We start from the raw sequence: 27999 nt of genomic DNA, 5'->3' as shown, positions 1-27999 counted from the left end.
GTTACTTAAGATCCAGCAGCATGGAAGAGGGATTCTCTAAGTAAGACTTCCACAAGTTAGAAAACCGGGCCATGGTTGCACCGTCAATAATCCTGTGATCAGCGGACCAACTCACATTCATTATCTGTGCTTTAAACACTTCACCTTCACAGTTAAATCGAGGAAGGACCTAGAAATTAGGGAACAAAAGAACAATAAATGACTTGTATTCACTGTGCATCAGTTCCTGCTTTAATGCCCCAAAATTGCCTCAAGCAGAAAATAAGTGTTCAGAAGATAGATAATTTTGACATTTCCCCCCAAGAAACCTATAAGCAAATTAGCAGAAAACGTCAAAAATGTTACTAAAAATTTACTATTCTTGTGATTTCCACAGGGGAACAGGCCTATGTGATTTCTTAGTTGTGTATGCAACTGCTGAAATAGTGCAGTAGCAACAGTCCTTCCATCTGGAACGTTTCCTCGCAGTTTCCCTGCCCCAGTCCCCCAGTGAAAGCCATTCCCCTCCCCTGGGTCTCTGGGGCCTTTGCCATTTTTTGTAATTTCATATCATTATACGGACATACCGTTAGAACAATAAGTGTAACAGGTTCTCTGAATTCCCAACTTTCATCTTTTTAAAGTATCTTTCTCCTTCTGTTGCAGAGACATCCCTTCCCCCTCATATCTGTGCAATGGAAAGGACTAGAGACTTTTTGTCTAAAATGAAAGATGGTAATTCACACAACCTGTTATATTTATTGTTATAATTTTGTATCGATATAACAATATGAGATTGCTGATTTTAAAAAGTCACAGGAAGAAGTGTCCACCATAGGAACAGTGTCAAGGAAAATGGCTGTCATATGGACAGGAAAATCTGAACTTTCCCATCCATACAACAGCCACCCTGGTTTTACTGTTATCTTTCCTAAAACTTTGCAGTAAAGCAGGTTTGAGAAAAGCCGGGGAAATCCCAGGAGGTACACAGTGCGCCATGATGCTGTGGGGGAGCACTGAACCCAGGGCAGACAACCCATGTGGAAATGGCCAGTATTTCTTATCACATATGTAGCATGACTATGAATGTATTCTTGGAAATAAATTCAACTGTATTTAATGGGATTTACCCATTGTGGATAGGATATAACCTTTGTCACCTGGAAGCCATTTTAATTTATCATACTTAACATAGGGGGTTACAGCATTATGTATTCCCAGCAATGTATTAAGAGTTTGAAAATGTTATAAAAACATCGCTTTAAAAAGATTTTTGGATGCCACAGCTAAAAAATGGTTGGAAGACGTCTTCACAGCTAAAGGGGCCAAACAAAGTGCGAACAGTATTTTTTTAACATTTTCAAACTCTTAATACATCACTGGGAATACATAATGCGGTAACCCCCACTGAATCATAGAGTTGGAAGAGACCACCAGGGTCATCTAGTCCAACCCCCTGCAAAATGCAGGAAATTCACAAATACCTCCCCCACACAGTGACCCCTACTCCATGCCCAAAAGATGGCCAAGATGCCCTCCCTCTCATGAACTGCCTAAGTTCATAGCATCAGCATTGCTGACAGATGGCCATCTAGCCTCTTTTTAAAAATCTCCAGGGAAGGAGCACTTACCACCATGTTGGAGCAGACTAGTGGTCCATCTAGTCTAGCATCTTGTCTCACGCGGTGGCAAACCAGTTACTCTGGAGGGCCAACAAAGGGCATAGAGGCCAGGACCTTCCCCTGACATTGATTCTTGGTACTGGTAATCTGAGATTTACTGCCCTGGATGTGGAGGTTCCCTTTAGTCACCATAGCTAGTAGCCACTGATTGACCAACCCTCCATGAATCTGCCTAATCCCCTTTTAAAGTAATCTGTGCCTGTGGCTATCACTGTGTCCCCTGGCAGTGAATTCCACATTTTAATCACTTGTTGATTAAACTTGACTTGGCAAATGATGGTTTATAAAATCTTTATGCCGTCAAAGCAGATTTGATCTCATACCATGTAGAATAGTGCCTCTTTGTTTATGGAAATCAGGGTACCAGGCTAGATTTGGGAACTAATCATTTTACTGGACTTATTTGCAAGGATAACATCAACAGACAGTTTTCACTCAAAAATGCCTGCAGAGTGCCATTACAGTCGATTTTAAAACACAACAGAGGATATAAAACGAATGCATCTTTCATTTGGCAAATGTTACCATTACAACTGAAACTGTAATTTGAATCAATATACCTGAACTCTTCCAAGAGCTCCGATGGCTACTTCGGGAGGTAGTATCACTGCTTTGGCATAGGTACCACCAATCTAGGAAATAAACAAGGAAGAGGAAAGGAATAACCATAATCATTTGGGGAGAGAGCTGCAACAAGCTATTGCTAAACCAATAAATCAAAGAAAGGACCCAAAGGTCGCCCCTTTCCTGCAAATGCATTTGCGCAAGAGACAGAACTCAAGCAAGCCTTCTTCCCTTTAATACTTTTATAGCCCTATAATACCCCAAAAATACTCTTCAAAGGAGGCCCCATGTGCACTTTCCTATAGGGTCTCTATCCACAAGCCACTCATGCTCCTGGCCTCTCGCCCCCGAACAGAAATGATGCTCCCCAATTTTTAAAACAACATAAAACATAAAAGATATTGCTATCTAACTCACTGTGCCAATATTAGAGAGTGTGAAAGTTCCCCCTGTGAGGTCATTCGTTCCCAACTGGTTCGTGTATCCCAATTTCTGTAGGCGGTTTAATTCTGAAGCAATTTCAAACACGCTACGGAGCTGAACATTTTTTACATTAGGCACAACCAATCCTTGTTCTGTATCCATAGCAATTCCAATGTTATGAGAAGCCTGGAAAATACATTCAGGGTTAAAAATAAGAAAGTTCCTTTCGGGTGGATAAAGTTGCAGGTTTATTGGTAATGTTAAGCGCTTTGCATTATTCCCCTTGATTTAAATTTAGATTATGGCTACATGCTCAGTGCTGCCTTTTGTGTGATTCACTTAGCAATATTTTAATACTCATGTATACTGGTTTATATGTGTAACTTTCTTGGAGGGAAACTCTCTTAATTATTTAATTTCTGTGCTTGTTTATTTTTGCCTTAACGGAAATAATATATAAAAGTTATTTTTGTTTCAGACAAGATAAAGTACTTGCTTCTTTTAAAAAGTACATTCATTCAAGATATATTCAGTCCTTCACAACAAGTATCATTTTGGGACTAGATTTCTACTGTTCTCCCTTTAAAACTCACCTTTTCCATGATGCATTCAGTAGTTTCCTACTGAAACGAAGCTTAAGGCTGTGCAACTGCAAGGAATGCACATTCATCTTCTGTGTATTCCCCCCCTCCCTAGACTTATTTGTGCCCATTGTGACAAATTGAAGACATTGTTCAGAAACTAAACACAAGACAAGCTGTGTTTTGGGGGAAATTACACTGAGGACATAAATGTACCCATCCATGATTATTTCCTGCCTGCAGTACAAATTTAACCCACCTTCACTTAAGCTCATAAAACTAAACAAAGATGGAGCGCTTACTAGCAGTCACAGAAGTAATTGGGATGCTTTGTCTTCCACAAACCTTGTAGGTGATGTTTTGACAGTTTTCATCCAATGAAGCATTAAGAATAGGGTACTGTAATAAACCCAAAGAAGCTGCCTGCCAAAAATAAGAGACATGTATTTTAATATTAGAAGCAAAAAGGCGAATTCCTCATAGTTTGTAGTACTCAGAGTGAAGGTCTATGTGTATTTTTTGATCAACGTCATGTTCCTCACATAAATGTGCTTATAATCAGCCTGTACATTGCATATCCTCCACCTAGTAATTTGTTTCAAAAGGGGGGAGAGAATGTATAGATTTCATACTATTTTGGAGAATCAAAGAATTCAACTTTTAAAGGTTAACTCCCTTTTGTCATCAATCCTAAACGAAAAAGGAAGAATTCTGCCAATGTATGACCTGTAACAAACTGGGCTGCCTGCTGATTAAAGTGTTTTTATTCATTATTATCTATTTTCATAATCAACCTCCCTTTCAGTGCACTTGCAAATTTCCAAAACTTCAATAGACATGCTGAGGCACTTGAGAAGTGTGAGATATAAGGTGCTGTTTAATAATGTGTTGCACCTTACTTTGGAGTGATCCCAGTGGGATTTACTTCCGAATCATCATGCACAGGATGGGGCTGTTAAAATACCGTGATTTGATTAGAAAGTGATCTTTAAGTTTGCTTTTTAGTACATGTTACAGTTACACCATTACTTCAAGAAATAAACAAGTTGTGCCCTTTAGTTGACAAACCAATTAAAGTTTGTGGCCCTATGTAAACTACTTTTTTCCTGGTAAAACCTTGAGAAATTAAGATTAGGATGCAAGGTAATTATTTGTGCCAACATACCATAGTAGAAACATCCTCAAGAAAGGGTCTATGAGGTCAGTCTTAACAGCTGCCACTTATTTAGGGCCTGAATGGCAAATTCAAGAGGACTTAACAGCTGCTTCAGAATGTCAAGTTATCAGCGGAACTTCCAGCCAAAGGACAAACACAACTATTCTGTCAGCTATTAGCGGGAGAAGTATATTTGGCAGATCTTTCCTGAAGGCCAGTGTTGCATAATGCATTCAAAATGGCAACAAATGCTAATCCTGAGTTCCCTCGCATAATTATTCATAACAAATTCCAAGATCCATATTGGAGCTCATCAAAACCCTTGTTATATAATTGACAACAAGTCTGCAAACTTCAATGAATGCTTAATAAAAGTTAGTCGCTCCCAAACTGTTTTGAGCTATTATGATTGCCTAAGCCTTTGATTTTACCTTCTGGTGACTTGCAAATCTAATCCTGTCTGCTGAAAGCTTGTAGAAAACATGATCTAGCACCTGTTTTAAGTTTTTTGTTCAATAAAGAATTAAGAGGAATTAACACAGGGCAGCCAGCCACAATTTAGCACCTGTTAATGTTTTTCCTGTGTCCGTTTGCTTCCTGAGTCTTAAAATTTTAAAAAGGCATGGACTTTGCTGTCCCTTTGCAGAAGAAGAAGAGTTGGTTTTTATATGCCGACTTTCTGTACCACTTAAGGAAGAATCAAACCGTCTTACAATCACCTTCCCTTCCCCTCCCCACAACAGACACCCTGTGAGGTAGGTGGGGCTGAGAGAGTGTGACTAGCCCAAGGTCACCCAGCTGGCTTCATGTGTAGGAGTGAGGAAACTAATTCAGCTCACCAAATTAGCCTCCGCTGCTCATGTGGAGGAGTGGGGAATCAAACCCGGTTCTCCACATCAGAGTCCACAGTTAGCTAGACTTTTTATTGCCAATTCCAAACCTTCTATACATTCTGGAAATTCACATGTACATTTATTTAATTGGCTTGCCTGAATCATTTGGCTCAGACTGTATTTTCAACATCCCCTTACTTGTACAGGAACTCACTGATAGTCTATGCATTTAATCTCCCTCATCTAAAATGCAAAGCTTTTTCATCCTCTGACATGATGACATCATGGAAACAAGTCCCACTGGAATGAAACTGAGCTGAATTCCAGGAAGTTATCTTTAAGATGACAATACTAGGTTTTTGTTGTAGTAGTAGTTTTTAAATAAAAACTCTACTGTCCCAACTTTCCTCTCCCTGCCAGGGGACCCAAATCTTATCACACTAGCTGTTGTGAATGAGAAGCTGATTGCCTTAAGAAAATACACCCACCTAGGTGAACACTGCCATAAATTCCACATGTTACACTCAGGGAAGAAATCACATGCATTTATGGAGATAAAACATCAAGAAAAGTAGAGACCACTTGGCCATATGGTCAAGGAAGGGAAAGATTAATCGCTTTTAGCATCTTCATATGAAAGCCCTAAAAACCAGTGGTGCAAAACATTGTGGGACTGGGTACAATGGTTTGGTTGGATTTGGGGAGCCAGCAGGGACACAAAGAGTTAAAACAGGCTTGTTTGTTTGGAGAAAGTTGCCAGAAGGGGGAACTGGGGGACAGCATCTTAAATTTTCTTGCCGCTGCATGCCCTTTCTTTGGGGGGAAGAAAGCCAACGTAACACTGTATTCAGTATAGACCAGTTAATTATTCTTTTTGGGTTTATTTCTTAAATTCTGTAACAACTCTCACTGTAAGCAGATGCCATTCTCACTTCACCTGTGTTGCTCTCTTCTGTAGAATATATGCTAGTCAAACAAAAGCCTTTTCATGACAGGTGTTTGAATGGCACTGAATCCTGGGCCACACACCTAACTGTTCAGACAGCCTTACACACATGCGTACCTCCCCTTCTGGTGATTCACAGACCTTTGGGGAAGAGTATTAGAGATAACCTTGAGTGGTGGCAGATCCTACCCAGGGACCACAAAACCTAGAAGTGGTTTTGGGGGGAAAGGGTAGAACTCCTGACAAGCATGCACCCGGGCAAATAATTCCCTCAGCACCTCTGAAGCAAGCGACAGAGGAGGAGAGAAGATGGGTGACCGTGGGGTCACTGTGATACTATATACCAATAAATGAGGGGAAGGTGGACATTTACATGGTACATGCACCAAGTGATCCCTTAATATTTTATAATCTTGGGCTGATGCAACGTATTTGAAATATTTGTGACAGAAAAATACTGCATCAGAATATAACATTCATCTGCACGGTCTACTGCAATGTAACATTTGTCCTACATACTCTAAACTCCTCCAAAGAGAATATCTTTTGGGGCGGGGGTCCACTGTTTCAGTGTCCATTATCATACAATATAGCAACCAGGTTGCTTTAAACATTGGCTCTGCCTGCTATTATGGCTAGAGTTGCCAACCTCCAGGTAATAGCAGGAGATCTCCTGCTATTACAACTGATCTCCAACAGATAGAGATCAGATTACCTGGAGAAAAATGGCAGCTTTGGCAACTGAACTCTATGGCATTGAAGTCCTTACCCAAACCCCGCCCTCCTCAGGCTCCACCCAAAAAACCTCCTGCCGGTGGCAAAGAGGGACCTGGCAACCCTAATTATGGCTCACCTTTATAAAGAAGGGCATGAAAGAGAGTTTAACTCCCCGTGCTTGGGCTACTGATTTCAACTCTTCCTTCAGCTTGAAGAGTTGTGTTAGATCAACCTCATCGCAATAACCAAAGTGAGGAATTTTCAACGCAGTAGTCATGGTCTTCACCATTGCCTTGTGGAACCCTGGAAGGGGGGGAAATATATACTTCTAAAAACCAGATATCCAGCAATTCACCTAGTCTCTGCCATTTTCCATCTTCACTGAAAATGACCAACCTTTGGTATCAAAGAATTGAACAATATGCAGGGGACTACGATTCTGCAGTGGGACATGGCAGAAACTCCATGGAACAACTTATGATAAAAGGAAATGTTCCTCTTAACAGGATTGACAGTACACTTAAGGACAGCTCCTTCCAATGCAAAAGCACTGCTGAAGCTATGTGGGTATGGAGCTCATCAGTGGCTAGATGGGAGAATACCGTGAGTTTTGCATAGCAGCTACCAGGGTTTCAGACCCTGCCATTGCCTTCAAGCCATCAATGGTGCTGACCCCACTACCTCAAGTAAGCAATGTAAAGCAGTCAGGGAATTACTTTGCTGTCTAAGCCTACAGCTTCATTGTGTTCTTCAGGCCTCGGCAGATACTACTGATGTAATGGCACATCGAGGCCTAGGGCGCCTTCCAGTCTGGATTAATTCTCTGGGAAATTAGTTTGGTCACTTCGGCTTATTTCTGGAACAGTTTTGTGGGATCTTCTCATCCTTATAAGCCCCGGTACACATCAACTTCTTGAATGCACTTTACCAAAACCTTTAGCTGCACTGCCACTTACACATAGGCCACTCCCAAATCCACCTCTAGTCAAGCACAAAGACTGGCCGCAGATGAGGATATGCACCCTCATGAACACTAAAAATGTACTCAGCTCATTCAGTGGTAACCAGAGGAGCATTGTGATCCAGAACAGGGTTGGCTCCATAGGCAGAAATCTGCTCCTGCATATGGATCTCTCTGGCTGGGTGATCTCATTTAACATATACTTCCTATGATATTTTTCTGGCATGAACATTGAGCTCATCATAAGTAGAAGATGCATGTGAAGTGGCCCTCAGCATCCCAGAATAATACAAAAGCATTAACTGTGTGCTTCAGTATCAAAGCAGAAACTGATAATAATGTTTCACTTTTTCAATGACTATGAACAATTATGTCATTATTTACTAATGTTATTTATTATAAAACTGTACATGATTTTTTTACCTGATAAGACCTCTGTTTTATCTTCCCCTGAAATGCCCATGGGTATGGAAATGGGTGCTGGAATCTTAGATGTCTTTCCTTCCAACTTGTCATGCGCAGGGTCAGTTTTTGGCAAAGGTAGGATCATTTCAGGTTTGGGTGACAGAGGTAAAATAGCTCCTGTCTGCTTGGCCAAATAATTAAGAATGTCTTCTTTGAGGATGCGATTATCTTTCCCTGTCCCCACAACTTCGCTCAGTTTAATCTGAAAGACATGCAATGAGTTAAAGAACTCTGGATATAGAGCAGTGGTTCCCAAACTTTTTTTGAGCAGGGACCACTAGGACTTTTTTGTCCGGTGCAGGGACCCCAAGGTTCAAAATAAAAATTCCGAGAATTTGAAAATAAACTTTAATCATAACTGTTAGTTAAACATTAAACTTAGAATAATATTTGAATATATATTTTTATAATAGAGAACTTTTAATTGAAAATATTAATTTATTATGGGTTTATAACTTTGTTTTGCGGACCTTAATTTAGTTCTCGCGGAACCCTGGGGGTCCGTGGACCCCAGGTTGGGAACCAGTGATATAGAGAACAGGAAGGAAAACAATGGTTTATTGAACTGGATTGCTAAGGCAAGTCCAGACGGTGAAACTTTGAAGAGGTATATGTACAGGCAGATATATAGGCTGGATTTGAATTGCCAACTTCATGGAGAACAAAGATGTCCTTTCCCTTTAATAGAGGCATAATGGGATGTTATTTACCAGATATACTTTTCCATACTACGAAAAGTTTCACCTGCCCATTACCACACGTCAAAATAACATTTTCTCCAGGCCTGATGGAAACCTAGGACTAGATCCATAGGTTGTTGAATATGACACTGTTGTAATCTCTCAAGCCCAAACCTGCTTGCCTTTAGCAAGCTTCCCAACTGGACTTGTATGGATGCAGTGTTACAACAGCAGCCCATCCCACAGCCTGCGGATCCCGCCGTCGATGGCCTTAGTAAATACTGCATCCATGTGGGTCCAGTCTGGAAGAACGGATACTGCATCACTGCCAAAGCAAAGCAGATACAGACCCTTGGATGGAAGACCATGTGAACAGTGGGCTCTAAATGTAACAAAAATACATTTTTAAAAGGCATCCACTCATCCCTAATTTTGCATATGTTTGAATGCAATTCAACAGCGTAAAGCAGCAAAATACTATTTTACCCACTTCATGCACAGGGAACCCAAGCATTTGCTCAAGAAATCTGCAAGGAGGGGGGGAGAAATACACACACACAAGTTTGCTTGGACTCAATGGCCTGTATCCTTCCACTCTGCTTAGCAAGGTATGAAACCTTCCTCTATTGTAAGTGGTTCCAGCACAGGAGGGAAGTTCCTTAGACTGGAATAAGGCTTCAGATGTTGCTTAGCAGAGAGCAGGTTACCTCCCTAACTTACCTATGTGGTGACCTATCCTGTCTTTCTCAGACTAAGAATCTGCAATGCTCCTTTAGTGCCTGCAAGGCCATGATGACATGCACATAGGTTTCTTTGGGTTCTCTCTCCTGCCTGGCCACAGCTCTTTGCACTGTGCCATATGCCACTTCCCAATTTGTCTTCCCAAATTGGGGGCAGGTTGTCCAATGGCTCAAGGGACTATTTCTAGGACAATGGCACACAGAAGGTCCTATGCACACATGCAACTTTTAATAGAGCCCCAGTACCAAAAGCCACACAGATATAGCCGGAACTACTAAGACAATTTTGTTGTCTCTTAAGTGTTCTGCACAAGCTCGCTGAGACCAGTTGTGCTGGCCATGTAAACATGGGCAGGAGAGCTGCCTCCTATCCTCAGGAGTAATTCCATGCTTGTGTTTTGGGTGCTACATGGAGCATCCAAGCCTCCATATCTCCAGCAATGCCTCACTGCCTGCTGTGTTTGACATCAGATATCAGGTGGAGGGAGAAGCTGACCACAAGCCAAGCCTACAATATAAGACGCACTGGCATGACAAACTGCAAAAAGGCTGGGTTTTCTGGCAGTCAGGATAAATATTGCTGGGCTGATTGAAAGGGGGGCTTTTTCTCCCTCCCTATCACAAAAAAGCAGTCAACTCTGTGTTTTAACATTATGGCCATTACATTAGCACGTATTTTCTGTAACAAGACAGGTCATGGGGTTCTTAGTTACTGACAGTGGGTTAGGTCCTGTGGATTTGTTCTGCTAGGGGAGGTGCTTTGCTGTGGTGTAAGGAGACTTCCCTTGACACAAGATGCACAGCAAATGCATCCTGCATCAGAAGAAGGTCCCTTCTGCCGGGAGTTAGCATCGTTGCTAGTGGAATGGAACTGGGACCCAACCCAGTAGACATGAGAAGTTAAAGAGAAGAGGGCCTACCAAACAAACGCACATTGTTTTCCATGGCAAGGCGGCGAACAGCTGGGGTTGCCAAGGTTTTGTGGCCTTTAATCTCCTGGTGTGTCTGTTCTTCGTGGGACACAGCAGGTGTCTCTACCACATCCTCATCAGAAGCTACATCTGCAATTTGGACCAAAAGAAAAAGGACTAATTTTCATACATAACATGAACATAGTTTTCATAGGCACAGAACAGTTGTCACAGGTGCATGAGAAAACATCCTAAACTTTAAAAAAGTGTAAAACAGTTTTAAGTACCAACAGAAATTAAATGGGACTATTCTCAAACTTAGATTACATTGTGTACAGATATGGTTTCTTCACGCACATTTCACTGTGTTAAAGGAAAGCATCATTGTTGTTTTTCTTGAGTCTTCTATTCACTTGTTGTGTGTGTGGGGGTGTTCTATTAAGCCTATAGGAACCCAATGTACATATCACATCTTTTAATGACAGAGGCCAAAGCTATTTATGTAGGGATTAAAAATAATACGAATGGATTTAAAAAACTGACTAACAGTGCAATCCTAAGCAGGTCAATTCAGAATCCTACGGAAATCTACTCAATAGGGTTTACTCTCAGGAAAGGGTTTTTAAGAATTACAGAATATGATGCATTAATCATATAACATTATAATATGTATAACAATAACACCTTTGTTCAAATGGCTTTGTTGTGGCTCAGTCTGTAAAGTTGCCAACAGGCATGGAGAAAAATGTCCTGTCCTTTTAATGGGTGGGAATAGGACAGCTGAAGCTTTTTATGGCATAGAGGTAAACAACATAAATACAATTCTATTAAGAGTCAATTATAGGGAAAGGGCATTTTTTTTCTCCAGGCAATTGGCAACCCCAATAGTCTCCCAGACCCTGCCTTGCTTTATAATTCAGAGTTATCTCACAAAGTTGCAGTTCTTAGCTGCACAGCCGACTGCCTGGGGAGTGAGACCTGTGCCTGATATATTTTTGTACTCTCTCAGCTCCTTCAGGAGATCCACTCACCTTTCCTCTCTGCCAGTTCCCCAAACAACTCTTTCAAACAGTCACTCTCCTTCACTTGTCATTCACTAACCAGCATTCTGTCTTCTCCCTAGCCACCAGCTCCACACAGTCACATGTTTCATCCTTACCTGGCCATTCTCTCTATTAAGTTCACTGCACATGAATATATATCCTAAGCTTTTAAACAGGGGTGGGGAACGTCAGGCCTGGGGACCGTTTAAGGCCTGCGAAATCATTTGGTCTGGACCTTCGTGGGTCCTGGTAGATCTCTATCTCAGAAGGATCTAAGACTGGTGATCTGCCCCCTCCCGCGGACAGGAATTATTATATTTCTACCCCGCTCTCCCCAACCCAAAGGTCGGGCTCAAAGCGGCTTACACAGTCTAAAACACAATAAAACAATAACCCATTAAAATAGTTTAAAATACAATTTAAAATAGCCCAATAATGCCCCTCAATGGTGCCCAAACTCCAGAGACAGAAATTTGCAGGTAATAAAATTAATCTAACCACACCCTAAGGTGGTATTGAAGGGGTGGTGCAAGGCAAATGTGAGTTTGTTTTGCCAAGAAAAGGAACCTTTTTCGCCCCTTGCAGAAGAGTCGTTAGCTATGGAGCTGCTAGGACCGCCCAAGAAACTGTGTTAACACTTTCTGACCCGGGCCATGGTGGGAGAAATGTATTCCCTCTGTACTACAAGAGGGCTGGGGGCGGAAGTGGCGACAATGGAGGTGTTAAAGGGGGCAGGGCCAGAATGCATGGGGGGGGGAGTTCTTAGCCAGTGTGTCCTCATTTCATCCCTGCATGCAGAGGTAGCAGGAGCCGGCTGTAGAATCCGGCCCTGACCATGCGGAGCAGGAGCAACTCGGGCATGTGGCTGGACGGCTACACCCGGCTGTTGCAACAGACCATCCTGTGCCACCAGGTGGGCGAGTGCGCCATCGGTTGGATGCCTGCCTGCTTGCCCGTGCCGGGGGGGTCATCCGGGGCAGCTGCCTGCTTGGGGCTTGGTCAGCTAATTTTTGATAATTCTATATGGCCTGCGAATGATGTTATAAATATCCAATGGAATTTCAGAAGCACCTTTTGACAAAGCATGGAGTTTTGTCACAAGGTGCTTCTGAAATAATTTTTAGAAGGACAAAAATTCTAATGGGTGGAAACTGCTGGACCTAGAAACTTTTAAACGAAATAACTAGTGACATAGGAGCTGTGAGAGGCTGTCAGAAGACAACACCCAATTACATCCAATTAATTAAACAAAAAACAAAGAAGATAAAATACTTGCATTATTTTATTTTTGCTCTGCCTAGTGAAGAACCCAATATAGTTAAAGGCTTTCAGAACATTCTGAAATAAGAACCTTTTTTATTTACAAGTGCATATTTGTCCATAGCTAAGTTTGCAAGACCAGCACATGCTGATGTAATAATGAAAATTAGTTGCCATTACCTTTTAAGGCATTTGTTTCTATGTCCACCAAAGGTCTCCCCACATAGGCAATGTCGTCTAAGTTATAATGGAGTTTTTTAATGATGCCATCGTAACGACTGGTGATTGTAACTGAGGCCTTGTCACTTTGTACCTCACAGATGCTATCAAACTGAGATACGATGTCACCTTCTTTTACATACCTAAGGGGGGAAAGCAAGGAATACTTAATATACATGACAAAGTTTGTTGAGCTGGAGAGATGACATGATGTGGGTGTCTATGCTTTGGTAGAGCAAGAGGAAGCATGTGTTCAAAAATAGGTACTACAAGTGGAAACATGACAGAGATCGGTTGGTGGTACTTTGACGCACTATGAGTTGCGTCAGAGGTCCACTGAGTCTTCAGGAATGGTCCCACCCCTGGTTGCTGTGGTCATCATGACTTGTGTGTAACCATTACCACTATTTCACCTCCACACACAAACCGCCAATGGAACTTCAGGTTGTGGAACTGCTCCTGAAATGCTTATCAGTGTGCTTTCACAGGATGGTGGAGGACAAATAATGGTTTAGCAGGATGTGAACATCCCATTTTCATTGTAAGAATAACCATGTCTACATTGCCCATGCTGGACTTTTCATGGCCTGGTATGCAGCAAGTCAATTTGAATCAAAGGGCACATACAATAAATAACTTCAGCTGTTCTCATGCAAATACACTGCCATGCTCTGCCCCCACCTCCCTTCCCTTTTCTGTGCCAATTCAGTCTCAATACATCACCATTATAATATATACAGAATTTTTCTAATTTATCTACTGCTTTAAAAATCAATACATATCAGGATCAATTAATCCCTTCTCCCACAACCAGTACAAACAATAATACTAATTCATCCCTCTTCCCCTTACCACCAGATTTCCAACCAAGACTGTGCTTTTTAAAATCTCTCCGCAGCAAACTATCATTTACACCAAAATAATTAACATGACCTCTTCTCCCAGGAGGCTTTGAAAAAATTATTAAAACTGAGATGGATCTTCCTGACTGATGGACCTTCTCTGACATAACAATAAATCTGTGGTTTTCTCTTCCTTCTCCATACAAAGTTTTCAAAGAGGCAGAAGCTAATTAGTTAGGACATGGCTTGTTCCATGGAAGAATGCAAGTTAACTTACCATTCTTTCACAGTCACTTCAGTGATTCCTTCTCCAATGTCAGAGAGCTTGAACTGGACAATCTGGCCAAGTGAAACTTGAAAAAGACACTGGTACAAATTAGAGAGTTGAACTAAACCAAATCAAATAAAGTGTCACAAGCGTCACTCAAGCAGTCAAACAGATTGTGTGTTTCTTCCAAAATTACATCGTATAAACTGCCAGCAAGGGCTATGTGAAAATATCAAAAATTGACTTATAAAAAACCAGTGTACCAGGGAATGATTTTTAAAAAAAACTTGGTTTATGGATAACTGGTCTATATTTACTCTGCAATATCTTAACGTGGTTTGCAATTAAATTATCAGCAATTTCAAAAACAGAAAAGAAAAAGAAGAGATGTCATAGGAAAGGCATCCTTGGATTACTTTATGTGCAGTCTGATCCTATGCATATTTACACTTCATATGCCAGCCGGGGTGGGTGGGTCACAGTGGACCAACACCCCATGGGGGGCAGCATTGGGTTGTTTTTTTGCCCATCTTCCTTTGAACACAGTAGGGCAAATGAATGGCCAAACAATATCAAATAACACTGGTATGAAAGAAACTTACCAACAGTTGTTATGATTGATCGATGCTGATGTTGATCCTTCCACTTAGACTTATCAAGTCCCAATGTGTACTTTGCTGTTAGCAAATGCAGGCTGCTATACAATCTAATATGGCGAACAAAGAGCTAAAGAGTGAAATAAAAAACTCTATTATTAATGACAACTCTTCTTTTTAAATGCAAAAGGACAGACATAAAGTCCTTACATTTAGAAGAGCTATGCAGATACTTCTGCCCTGACCTGAATGGCCCAGGCTAGCCTCATCTCCTCAGAAGCTAAGCAAGGTTGGTCCTGGTTAGTACTTGGATGGGAGACAACCAAGGAATAGGAGGGTTGCTATGCAGAGGAAGGCAATGGCAAACCATCTCTGTTAGTCTCTTGCCTTAAAAACTCTACCAGGTTGCCATAAGTTGGCTGCGACTTGATGGCATTTTATTTATTATGGAGATGCTTCACATTCCATTTCTGCAGCACTTGAGGTTAGGTGCAAAGTAGTAGAGAAAGTACTATGGAAGAATTCTGTACTGGTTGGTCCTTATAAGAAGTTCTTGTTTTACTGTTGCCATTCTCAATAGCAACTAACACAGAGGTCCTAAGCAGAGTTAAACCATTCTGTGGCTGTTACCACACTAGGTATTCCCAGCGATGTATCAAGAGTTCGGAAATGTTATAAAAAACATCGCTTTAAAAGGGTTGGAAGACGTCTTCACAGCTAAAGGGACCAAACAAAGTGCGAACAGTTTTATAACAGTTTCAAACTCTTAATACATCGGTGGGAATACATAGAAAGTGCAAACAGTATTTTTTATAACATTTTCAAACTCTTAATACATCACTGGGAATACCTAGTGCAGTAACAGCCTAAGTCTGTTGAAGTTATTGGACTAAAAAGAATGTAACTCTGTTTAGGATTACAATGCATACATGCTTGTTCACTTTTAGTATTCCAATTACTTCTTTAAAAGATGAGGTTTGCTTCTTCTAAGGACATAACATGAATTTTAAACTTTTAATCCCCACAATAAAGCATTTGTCACATGAAAACGTAATAATAAAAAAAAAAGAGGTCATGTGGGATCCTGCATGGCAGGGGGTTGGACTGAATGGCCCTTGTGGCCATTTTGTGGTCATCCAACCTTGTGTGATTTTGTGATTTTTTTACCCTCAAACAAAGCATGGCAGGTGGTGATTCTAGTATTTATTATTATAAGCATATTTACCACTTCATGGAGCAAAAGTATGTCTAAATATGTCATAAAGCCCAAAGTCAGTCCATATAACAAATATCTATAAACTGTCAACAGACCAAAAAGACATCTACTATCAGCTACCACAAGAAGAAGCAGAGTTGGTTTTTATACACCACTTTTTCTCTACCTTTTAAGGAGTCTCAGAGCAGCTTACAACTGCCTTCCCTTCCCTTCAACAGACACCTTGTGAGATAGGTGGGGCTGAGAGAGTTCAGAGAGAACTGTGACTGCAGTTAATGGGGCTGCAGAGTCTTCAATCAGAGAAAAAAACATATTGAATGAGATACATGAAAGTTTCTACTACAAAATAAAGCTATATTTTATTAACTGAGAATTATTTTGTGATGTTCTCTTTGGAATCCCTAGAATTCAGTAGAGGAAATGGCTGATCCATGGGTCATTATGAATTTATCCCAGGAATTTCCTGATATTTTCTTAGCAATCATTCATTCCCTAAAAAGGCTTGAAGTGTTTAGAGATATTCCAGCGTTACTCTGTCAAGCTCCACAGTGCTTTTTAGTAGCCATTGGACATGGTTGAGGGCAAACCCAAAAGTCAGAAATATGTGGGGGGAAATCATAGAATTATAAAAGTAATGAGCAACAAAGGGCGGTCTTTAAAACAGATGCCATGAGCTGTCAAGGGCACTTCAGCAGAAGCATGCTGAAATCAACAAAGTGAGAGACGAGAAAAAGTGATTCAGGAAGACTCAAATCAATGCATATGTGATATCACACTACTGCGTTTTGCATCCATTAATACAGAATGACAACCATTCTTCAGATCTTAAACTCACTCTCCAAAACCAAGATTTGGACCCCTGCATCATCCATAAGCATGCTCTGGCAATACAAAAGAAATCAACCTTTGCTCATCTCAGCAATAAACTTGGCAAACTCAGTCAATTATAACTAATTTGCATTAAGTAAACTTATGTACCCATCCTATGTGTCCAAGGCAGGACTAAGTAGAATATAAAATCGGTCTTGCTGGATCATAATAATATCCAACTACTCCAATGTTCTTTTTCTAACAGAGTCCACAAGATGCCTTTCAAAATTAAAGAAATAACCATCTCCTGTTGTTTGTGCCAAGCATCTAATCACCAAGGTATACTACCTCCTGTACATGGAAGCATATCGCACCTAACAGATATGTTGGTAAAACCTGCCATTCATGGACTTCTTTAATCCTTTTTTTAAAAAAATCAACAAACACATGCATATGGGATAATGCCACAGGTAGGCTTTTGAGGTTGCATGAATGAATGAGGGACAATCTTCCATTCATGGCAAGGCTTGAATACAAAATATTCCAACGTAAACAGCTTTGCAAGGAAGGGTGAGAAAACATAGGGTGAAATGTGGACTGGCTGTGAACCCTTTGGTGCTGAATCCAGATGTTCTTTTTGCTTACATTCTGCCCACGGGACAGGTCGGAAAAAATCAGTGAATGCATTCAAACTACAGCTGTCCCTACAGCCCTCAAGCAGGTCTTCCTAATTCTCTTAAGAGAAGGAAGACAGAAGCAAACAGGATCGTAGAAACCTGCAACCTGCTAAGCATCTAACCGTCCCCTGCACCCGTCCCTTAGGTATGGCACTTCAAATTGGCCCCATTCCCTTACCCGCTGTCCCACACCGCGGCAGCAGTTCCTAAACACGCTTGCTGCAGCCATCTTATTCCGGAAACGAAGATGCCCAGGCACACACCCTGCCCCTCCCACTTATTAGCCAATCGGAACGCGCGCTGGGCATCCACGAGCCGACGAGGAGGTGGAAGACTGCCCCGCCCCTATTTCCCCTCGCGTCCAATCAGTGGTTGAGGGGTGGAGTCAGTGTGTTCGGAAGGGAAGGATAAAGTAATAGGACTCACAGTGGGTCGCCGTGTTAGTCTGCCTGCAGTAGTAGAAAAGGGGCAAGAGTCCAGGAGCACCTGAAAGACTAACAACAATATTTTCTGGTAGGGTGTGAGCTTCCGTGAGCCACAGCTCACTTCTTCAAATACCAAGTGATACTGAAGAAGTGAGCTGTGGCTCACGGAAGCTCATACCCTACCAGAAAATATTGTTGTTAGTCTTTAAGGTGCTACTGGACTCTTGCCCTTTTCTACTAAAGTAGTAGAAGTTACATTAAAGGAGTAGCCATATACTGTCAGGATAAAATTATGCCAGCAGCACTCGAGCTATACAGAACTTTCAGCTGGAACTTTCAGCTGTGCTTAAGGAATTCCAGAGGAGCAGGCTTATGCCTATCCTAGCAAAAAGACTGCTGTGCACAATACACCAATACTGACTGGTAAACGTAGCCACGGCCTTCAATTTGCAAGATCTGAGCAAGGCTGTCCAAGACAGGACATTTTTTGGAGGACTTTCATTCATAGGGTCGCCATGAGTCGGAAGCGACTTGACGGCACTTAACACACACACACACACACACAAATGGAGACAAAGGGTTGGCTCATTGACACGAGACGCTGCCTTTGATTATTGATCAATCAAGGACAGTATTGTTTATTCAGATTGACAGCGGTTCTCCAGGGTCTCAGATCGAGGTCTTTCACGTAATTTACCACCCGATCCTTTTAAATGGGGATACTGGGGACTGAACCTGGGACCATACCAAGCATTGGTATTCTGTTTTTTTTTTTTTACTCTCTCGAGCAAGTGAGCAATATCCGCTGAGCAAATCTCATGTTTTCTCATCAGACCCCCCCTCCCACGTGGCCCCGTCATTACGTACGTTTTTACCATATTTTAAACCTCACTTTTCTCCCCAATAGGGACCCAAAGCTTCTTACAGCACTGTTTTTACCTTCTCCATTTTATCCCCACAACGACCCTGTTGGGTAGGTGGGTCTGAGGGTGACTAGCCCCAGGTCACCCAGCAAGGTTCCACGGCCGAGCGGGAATTCAAATCCGCCTCTGCGCAGGCTAATCTGACGCTCTAGCCACTAGGCAATGTTGCCTCTGTAATACCATTTAAGACAAACCAAAACAGCACACGTGCTCAGCACCACTTGAAAGCTTGCCCGCTGTGGCGGCCTCAGGCCTGTGCGCACTTACCTGGCAGTGAGGCTCTGTGGGTTTTAATTGCAAGGAGGCGTATTTAGGATTGTATCATGTTATTATAACACGTTCACTGTTGTTTTCAGGGTTTTTGTTTTGTTTTGTAGGGAATCCCGCTCCGACCACTATCGAGGCCCGTCAGAGACCCTCCTCTGTCCTCTCTGCACCCGATGCAACCAACTAAAACGTTACTCTGCCGTACGGGCTTTTGTGTATGTGTGTGTGTTAAGTGCCGTCAAGTCGCTTCCGACTCACGGCGACCCTATGAATGAAAGTCCTCCAAAATGTCCTCTCTTTGACAGCCTTGCTCAGATCTTGCAAACTGAAGGCTGCGGCTTCCTTTATTGAGTCAATCCGTCTCTCTCTTTTTTTTAAAAAAGGTTTATTTTTATGATTAAGGGGGGGGAAAGGGAAGGGTAAAAACCGTTTGATATACAAAAACAATAGAGCAGATTCAACAGAAAAATAAACTTAGTCGAATACAGTACCCTATAACAAGCATGAATATTAATCAGGTAAAATAAAATATATCTAAGTATGTAATTGTAAAAATATATAAATCAATCAGATTATCTACCTATTACATAATAAAAAGTGTATTATGCCGTTTGAAAACCCAGGAATCGCATGACGAAGGGTTGGAACATAATGGATAAAACATTGCCTATTCGGTCTATATCAATTAACTGGAAGTCATGTAAATGTCAATCCGTCTCTTGCTGGGTCTTCCTCTTTGGGGCCGCTAGTCATCTTCGGGCGATCAGCACGCCTTCCTTCGACCAATTGTAAACTGGGATCGACCGCTTGCTGGTGATGGCGCTGCGGCCGTGATCCCTCTTTTGCATTGCCCTGTCCGTATAGGACTGAGCCGGAGGCAGGCAGGGAGGCAGGCAGGCAGGGAGGGAGGGCGGCGCTTCCCGGCTGCTGCCGCCTCCCCCCCGCCCTCGTGGCGCCGAGCTTTCCCCGCGCCTCCTTGCTCGCCCCCCCCCCCGCGCGGCGCCGGCCTGGGGAAGCTGCTGATCCGCCGCGGCCTCCTCGCCGTTTGCAGGGCCCAGCGGCGGCTTCCCCCGCGGAGGCGCGCCATGGCCGACGGAGACCAAGTGGAGATCGACGGCGGCGTTATGGAAGGGGTGAGCCAGCCGGCGGGAGGGGCTCCCGCGCGGAGGGAAGAGGCCGTCGGGGACGCAACCGCGCATGCCTCGGGGCGGAATGAATGGGTTCCGGGAGGACAGCTGGCTGAAGAGGGGGGGGGGCTGCATTGCAGCAGACCGTGCAGATGAATGTTATATTCTGATGCAGTATTTTTCTGTCACAAATATTTCAAATACATAGCATTGCCCCTTGGAGGTTACTGGGTTTGGATTTCGGGGGAAGCTGGGTTCGTCGCATCTCTCTCTTTTTTTTAATAATATTTTTTTTAATTTTTATAACATGCAATAAAACAAACGATAAAAGCAATAATAGAAAATACAAAAGAGTATCAATGAAATAATCTACATTGTGTGTGTTAAGTGCCGTCAAGTTGCTTCCGACTCATGGCGACCCTATGAATGAAAGCCCCCCAAAATGTCCTATCTTTGACAGCCTTGCTCAGATCTTGCAAACTGAGGGCTGTGGCTTCCTTTATGGAGTCCATCCATCTCTTGTTGGGTCTTCCTCTTTTCCTGCTGCCCTCCACTTTTCCTAGCATGACTGTCTTTTCCAGTGACTCTTGTCGTCTCATGACGTCACCAAAATATGACAGCCTCAGTTTAGTCATTTTATCTACGTTAATACAATCTAAATTAAAAAAAATAGAAAGTTCAAAGAACCCCTTTGCCCCTCCACCCACCATAAAAAATGACCCCTCACCGGACTTCCGAAGAAGTGTCTAAACAGCTTTAAAGATATCATTATTAACAACAATATAAAGAATATACAAAACCTGTTTCTGTAACTCACTAATTTGGTAAAATCCATTTTTGCCCGTTTATCCCAATATGTGACGGCCTTCACCCATGTTATTTTAAATTCTTCCATATCGTTTCCATGTAGGAATTCTATTAATTTGGCCATCCTCCTATACTTCCATAATTTTTCTCTCCAGTCCCTAATTGAAGGTTTATTTACTTGCTTCCAAACTTTGGCTATTACAGTTCTTGCAGCAGCAAAACTATATTGACAAATGACCGTATCATTAGTTCGGCGCATCTCTGACATGGAGAATTTGGCTGTCCGAGCTGATTTCCTCCCAAAGGAGCGTATCTGAAATTCTGCCCCTGCCTTATAACCTACTCCACAGGCTGTTGTGAGAACGCGCATGCTGTTGGAAAACATTTTGACAGGTTCCACGAGCACGCGGGCAGGGATTCGGGTTGCCAGCCTCCAGGTGCTAACTGGAGATCACCTGCTGTTACAGCTGATCTCCAGCTGATGGAGATCGGTTCACCTGGAGAAAACGGCTGCTTTGGCAACTGGGCTCGAGGGCATTGAAGCCTGCCCATCTCAGGCGCCAGCCCAAAAACCTCCCGCCGGTGGCAAAGAGGGACCTGGCAACCCTAGCAGGAATTGTGCTTAATACCTGGAAAGTGAAATGGGATGGCAAACCCTGCATCAGCCCTGGGACTTTAGCTGCTTAATTGTGAGACACTGTAGGCTGTGATGGCTCAACAGTGAGAGAAGGAGGCTCTGCATAGACCTAAAAAGGTACCTTTCCTTGATCAGCCCTAGTTTACTTGACCCCTGGCCAATCAAGCTCTGAATAGCAGCCCCTGTCCACAACGAGGCACAATTGTGGTATAGTTGTTAAAGCCTCGGACTAAGATCCGGAAGACCAAGGTTTGAATCTGCACTCTGATAATACAAGCTAGCTGGGTGACCTTGGGCCAGTCTCTCCCAGCCTAACCTTCCTCACAGGTTGTCCTTGTGAGGATAACATGGAGGAAGAGAGAACTTTGAATGGTTTAGGTCAGTGGTTCCAAAACGTTTGGGGCCACTGTCCCCTTGGTTCCACAAACTCAACCCCAGCGCCCCTACCCTATCCAACAACACAGTTGAAGGGGCCCACCTCTAGCGCCCCCCTGCTGCCCCCTTGCCTCTTAGTGCCCCCCCTAGGTCAGGGGTCTGCAAACTGCGGCTCCCGAGCCGCATGCGGCTCTTTGGCCCGTTGAGTGCGGCTCTCCGAACTTGGTTTGGAGCCCCTGTTCTCGCGCCCGCTCGCGCCGGCAGCCGGGCTGCGGAGCCGGCGCGCCTGAGAGAGAGCGAGAGCGCAAGAGAGCAGGCGAGCGGGCGTGCTGTCTCCCCCCCCCCCACCGTGGAGAATGGCCGGGTCCCCCTTTCCCTTGCCCTCAATGGTTGGGAGGCTAAAACCTCCCCTCTAGCCGCGCGATTGTTGGACGGCTCAGCAGTTCCTGCCCCCCCCGCCCGCCTATCAGCTGTTGGGCGGGGCAGGCTTCCTTTGGTAGACCTGGCCTCCGGCTGAGTCCCATTGGGAGGCCATGACTACCCACTGGCTTTCTTGGCGGTAGACCTGGACTCCGAGGATGGGGAAAAGTCCCTCTTCAGAGGCCAGGTCTACCAATTGGCTTCTATGGGCCTCCGGAGGCCAGGTCTACTGCCCAGAAAGCCAATGGATAGACCTGGCCTCCCAATGGGACTCAACCGGAGGCCAGGTCTACCAATAGGCTTTTATGGCGGTAGACCAGGCCTCCAGACGAGGCCTCCAGATGGGGAGGGGGAAATGGCAGGGACTTACAATTTAATTTTTATCAATAAATAAGATCACTTTTAAGTATGATATCAAGTTTTATTCAGTGTACCTATAGTTTAATTGAGACTTAAAACTTTAATTAAAGTTTATTAAGTTAATAAACAGTGTACCTACCGATATAGTTTAAGTTTAAGAAATTTGGTTCTCAAAAGAAATCTCAACCGTTGTACTGTTGATATTTGGCTCTTTTCACTAATGACTTTGCCGACCCCTGCCCTAGGTAATCCCACCGCCCCCCAGGGGGTGGTACTTCCCACTTTGGGAACCACTGGTTTAGATGTAATATATTGAGCTTATCTGTTGTGGTTTTAATAGTTTTTATTATCATATATGTTGTGAGCTGCTCTGAGCCCTGCTAGACAGGGGGAGAGTGAGATGTACATTTATACGATAATAAGTAAATACGTTGTAAGCTGCTTTGGGTTCCCAGCAGTAGGTTTACCATCTGAATAGGTAGTTGATGATCTCTTTCCCTCGCAGGGTGGCCAGATCCTGCGGGTTTCCACATCCCTGAGCTGCCTCCTCAGAAAACCTTTGCGAGTGAAAAATATCCGAGCTGGTAGGAGTCAGCCTGGTCTTAGGTAATTATAAAGCTGGTGAATTGTTGTGAAGGGGGGGGGAAAAACCCTGGAAGTTTTGTTTGTGTGCGTGAAAAATTGGAAATTGATTTTAGAGCATCGCAAACTGACAAATGGATACACAAATCCTTTTCATAGTCCTCACTGAAGTGGTAAGCTTGTATCTTGATTGTACCACATGAGACTGTAGGTAGGAAATCACATAACTGAATGCTGCTCTAGATTTTTATTTGAATCCCTCTGTATAGAAAAGTAGATTTTGGGCAAGTAGGTTCTGTCATAACCCAGTATCACTTCTGATACACTAGACTTATGTGTGCAGGAATCTTTTTTTTTTATAAAAAATATTGTGTGTGCGGGGTGTTTGTGTTCCCTCATTTGAGTTTACAATCAGCAGTCTGAAATGGTACTAGGCAGATCCACATTCTTCATCTCTTTAAATTCTCTTCTGTGCTGTATGAGAGAGGAAACTCCATAGTTGATAACTCCGAGTTTGGTTCCACTTAATCTTATTTCCATTTAACTGGATTTTTGTCATAACATAGTATACCATATAATTTCATAAATAAATGTATTAAAAATATATCCATCTGCTTCTGCCCTTTTTCTTTCCCTCCATTTTGACAATAAGTCCACAGAGGTAACGGGCCTAGCCATACCTATGGTCAGTAGTGCATGTCAGTTTCTTAAAAGAAAAACTGCTTTTTATAAAGTAGAGGAGATTCAGGCATGGAGAAGAATGCTCTGTCCGTTTAGTAGAGACTTAATGGGAAGTTATTTAGCAGGAGATGTTATTAACCTCCATAACATGAAAACTTTCAGCTGCTTGTTTCCACATATTAAGCCTCTATTAAAGGGACAAGACTTCTTTTCCAAGACTGTTGGCAACCCTAAGGAGAATTATTTTTCACCCTGTCAGGAGATGAATCCTACCATAGGAAATGCAAACCTGTGGCTGTTTAATAAGCCTGAATTCACATACACACCCTTTTCCCCTTCAACAACATCATACATAATTTATTTGTTCAGGAATCTGTATAGCTAGTGAACACAACTATGACACTTAAATCAGCTGAACACCATTACAAATCAGCAGCTTTTCTCTGGGTAAATGTTTGTTGGAGCTTCTGTGTATTACTGCAAAAAGAACTTACCTTGGCCTTAACGTTCTGATTATTTGGCAAAGCACAGATGAGACGTTTCAGTTAACCCATTTCCAATCTGCAATACATATTGCTGTTTATGAGAGATAGATCGGACACCAGAAGTATATTTAATTAACCTGCTGCCTGCAGATGCACAGTCTGTTTAACACTGGTGTTAAGGCAAATATAGGAAATGAAAGGCTGCTCATTAAGCAGAGTGGCTGGTTCCATCATAGTTGCAAAAATGCTGTGACATTTTTTTCCAGGAATGGAAGAAATGCCAGGGTGTTATTATAACTCTTTCTCCAAGACCTGCTAGCTTGCAACCAGAGAACAAAGTCTATTGTGCCAGTATTGCAGCCCCTTCTCTTGACAGGCTGGGAGTGAGGGGGGGCTGCAATAGTGCCCCCATACACTTTTTGGCCACTGTAACAAAGACCCATACAAATGTGCTAGCATTGCATTAATCCCTCTCTGACTGGTGAAAGCAGCCATAGCATGCTTTCTAGACTGATTATTGCTGCAACTGCAAGCAAGCAGGGTCATTGTGGCATAATGGTCAGACTAGAATTTGGGTGACCCGGGTTCAGATCTCCACTCTGCTATACAGCTCGCTGCATAACCAGAGTTCTGTCACTTTGTGTCAGGCCTTGCCTATATCATAGAATTTGTGTGAGGGTAAAATGGAGGAGAACAATGCATGCCACTCTGAGATCCTTAGAAGAAGTCTGAGATACAAATGTAATAAACAGGTAATCTTGCTACTGGTGGCCCAGTAATTAATAGCATCTTTGACAAAGGGACCATGAAAGTGACACAAGGTAATAGTATGTTTTGTGATGTGCGACTACAGACAGGCTTAATTTCTGTTCTGATTCTGTGTTTGGAGGCCTCAGCATCTGTCAGGACTGGAGATGGTTCAACACTTGTGTGATGGGCAGCTGGAAGGTGGCAAAATCGGGTCCACGGAAATCACTTTCATTCCAGGGAAGATCAAGGGTGGAACCCATGTAGCAGACACCAAAACAGCAGGGTATGTGTCAGAAAATGTATTGCACTGGTAACAGCTGTTATTGTTCTAAAGAAAGTTTATTCTATAGTAAAAGAAACAACCACTGGGAACTTACTATTAAGATAAGGAAACTCTAGCTTTACTGTGGGTATTGAACACTGTAAGAAACTTTTTGAAATGATCCTTGTGTTAGTAATCTTGGTGAACAGCTATTCCCCATATAGGAACAGGACCAGTAAGAGTCAGGCAGGCTTTAGTGGCTACTGAATGGCTCTACTGAGTTACATCACACACAGAAAGCAGATGTGGAGCCAACTGGTTACAGAGAAGTGCATTTTATTTATTTTAAGGTAACTTGTATTCTGTTCCCTTACATCAGTCCTCTCCCACAAAGACAGATAACAATATAATCAATAAAACAATAAATTCCATCAATAGAACAATACATATGTTTAATCAGTTAACAGCAATAAAATGTACATAAACAGCTCATAGAACAGGAGCCAATTAAAAACCTAAAGTAATTCCCTAGCTAGACAAGTGCATGCCATCAGGGTGGTATAGTGCAGACCATCAAAAAGAAATATCTGGGTGCTGGTTAACAACATCCCCAACCAATTCCATTAAACGACCAGCCGCTCTGCCCACTTTTTTCCTGGTTGAAGTCGACCTTCAGAGTTGTCTGTGTTGCACCACACCTGCCATTCCAGAAGCTGAGACCAAAAAAGGTGTGTGCCGGGCAGCTGGGAGCTCCTGAAGGCCCACTGTCACAGCCAACGACAAGTCGTTGCAGCCTTTTCAGCCTGGCAGGTTGTTTCCCCCAAGCTGAATCATGATGGTATCTGGTTGGCCAAAATGTGTGATGTTCTCCCCAGCTGTCATGAGGAAGACTTCCCAAAGCATGCCACAGTGACCAATCCATCTCACGCGAAGCTGCTGCTCCAGACCCAGAGAGGCACCCCAGCCAGATGATTTGGCATAGCAGCCAGTCCAATGCACAATACTGTGCCCCAGGATCCACACTGACCTCACTTTTCTTGTAAAGAAAAGGGGAAGAGCATGACAGTACATACCTCAAGCATGATTACTTACTAATATAACTTCTAAATGCTGAAGACCTCCAACTGCCAATCAAACGGATGTTGTTGGAGGATAAGCCACAATCCTAAAAGAATGCATTCCAAATTCCCCAGATGGTAAACCTACTGCTGTAAGGCTGGACATGAAAACTGCTAAGAAATTAAACTTCGTGAGGAAGGCACCCTCTTCATGAACTAGGGAGGGGCCAGGGCTACGGGGACCATAAGGTAGCAACCAGGCATAGCTGCCCAGATAGGGCTGATCAAAGACCAGGTTTTGGTCATGTGCAAATTTATGTAATCAATGAATTGATTAAAAGACAATGATTAGATCTTTTATCAGTTGTCAAATGTAAAAAAAATGTAAAAACCTGATCCTGCTAATAATCTGATATGACCTTTGCACAAGTGATCTAGCTGCATAATAAAGCTTTTTGTCTATTTCACATTCCCACTTCAGGAGTGTTTGCCTGCTAATGCAAGTGGCAATGCCTTGCGTGCTGTTTGCAGATTCTCCTTCAGAGCTTCATTTGAAAGGAGGTACTAATGCAGAAATGGCCCCCCAGATTGACTACACAGTGATGGTAAGGGAAGCCTTGCTTGCCTGAAGTTGGCTTTTTCAATCTCACAGGTTAAGTAATCATTTGTTTCTACTGTTGTCATGCAATGAAGTTCAGCCTTGGTGTAAATCTGAAACGGATCCCTATGAAACGGTTTTGAGAACAGAGGCTGTAGGAACAGGTCATGTTGCTAGTAAGCCCACCACAGTTACTCAAGCAATTTTACTAGTTCACCTGCCTATACATATTGAGGCTAGTCAAGTGTAGTGCATAGATAGCCTAAAAGAAGGGGGGTACAAGAACCCTGTTCTGGATATCAAAGGTTTCCCTTCCTGCTTTCTTGGAAGTAATTCTTACTAGCTACAGGTGACCAGATAAGTGGTAGCATATTATTTAGTTCCTGAAACCATACTGTTGTGTATTAAATTTTTTTTAATCTGATGACAGGAGCACATTTTTCTTCAGTGATGGGGCTTTTTGTGCATCATACATTTATGTTGTTGTTCTCGTTAGAAGATAATGTGCTTCTACTTTGTCTGTGATTTTGAATACTGAAATATATCTAAAGGGTTGTGCTTACTACTGCTAGGGAGCGAGGTTAGAGGAAAATAGTCACACCTAAAAAGGAAAGTAAGCTTTCTTTAGTTTATTGATCCCAGTAAGATGTTTTCTTCCATTTCCTTTGTCAAT

General features: G+C 42.7%; 2 protein-coding genes across 3 annotated transcripts in view; one reads left to right on the top strand and one right to left on the bottom strand.

The window, feature by feature from the left end:
- Position 1: 1 nt before the first annotated feature.
- On the bottom strand, positions 2-17798 carry DBT (dihydrolipoamide branched chain transacylase E2). Its single transcript, XM_056844733.1, has 11 exons — positions 17748-17798; positions 14873-14996; positions 14280-14355; positions 13122-13303; positions 10661-10788; positions 8266-8509; positions 7018-7184; positions 3575-3652; positions 2643-2834; positions 2222-2293; positions 2-169 (listed from the first exon to the last, which is right to left on the bottom strand). The coding sequence occupies exons 1-11, from the start codon at positions 17796-17798 to the stop codon at positions 2-4; spliced, it is 1482 nt and encodes a 493-aa protein (XP_056700711.1).
- Positions 17799-20269: 2471 nt separating this feature from the next.
- Positions 20270-27999, top strand: part of RTCA (RNA 3'-terminal phosphate cyclase) — a 197415-nt gene continuing 189685 nt past the window's right edge. For both annotated transcript variants that reach the window (XM_056867702.1, XM_056867701.1), the window contains exons 1-4: positions 20270-20317; positions 23416-23516; positions 25548-25691; positions 27210-27333. In XM_056867702.1, the coding sequence (XP_056723680.1) occupies positions 20270-20317; positions 23416-23516; positions 25548-25691; positions 27210-27333 (417 nt within the window). The remainder of the gene's footprint in view (positions 20318-23415; positions 23517-25547; positions 25692-27209; positions 27334-27999) is intronic.

Source organism: Euleptes europaea, chromosome 2, assembly GCF_029931775.1.
Source record: "Euleptes europaea isolate rEulEur1 chromosome 2, rEulEur1.hap1, whole genome shotgun sequence".
Classification (NCBI taxonomy): Eukaryota; Metazoa; Chordata; class Lepidosauria; order Squamata; family Sphaerodactylidae; genus Euleptes; species Euleptes europaea.
Note: the sequence above shows the minus strand (reverse complement) of the source record. Positions and strands in the feature narration are given on the sequence as shown.

Excerpts from the sequence above, each read along its gene's own strand:
- DBT (XM_056844733.1), bottom strand. The coding sequence starts at position 17,798 with ATGGCTGCAGCAAGCGTGTTTAGGAACTGCTGCCGCGGTGTGGGACAG. Across the intron at positions 13,304-14,279 it reads GAAGTGACTGTGAAAGAATG|GTATGTAAAAGAAGGTGACA; the intron begins GTAAGTTAACTT and ends TTCCCCCCTTAG. Across the intron at positions 3,653-7,017 it reads TCATGCCCTTCTTTATAAAG|GCAGCTTCTTTGGGTTTATT; the intron begins GTGAGCCATAAT and ends TATTTTTGGCAG.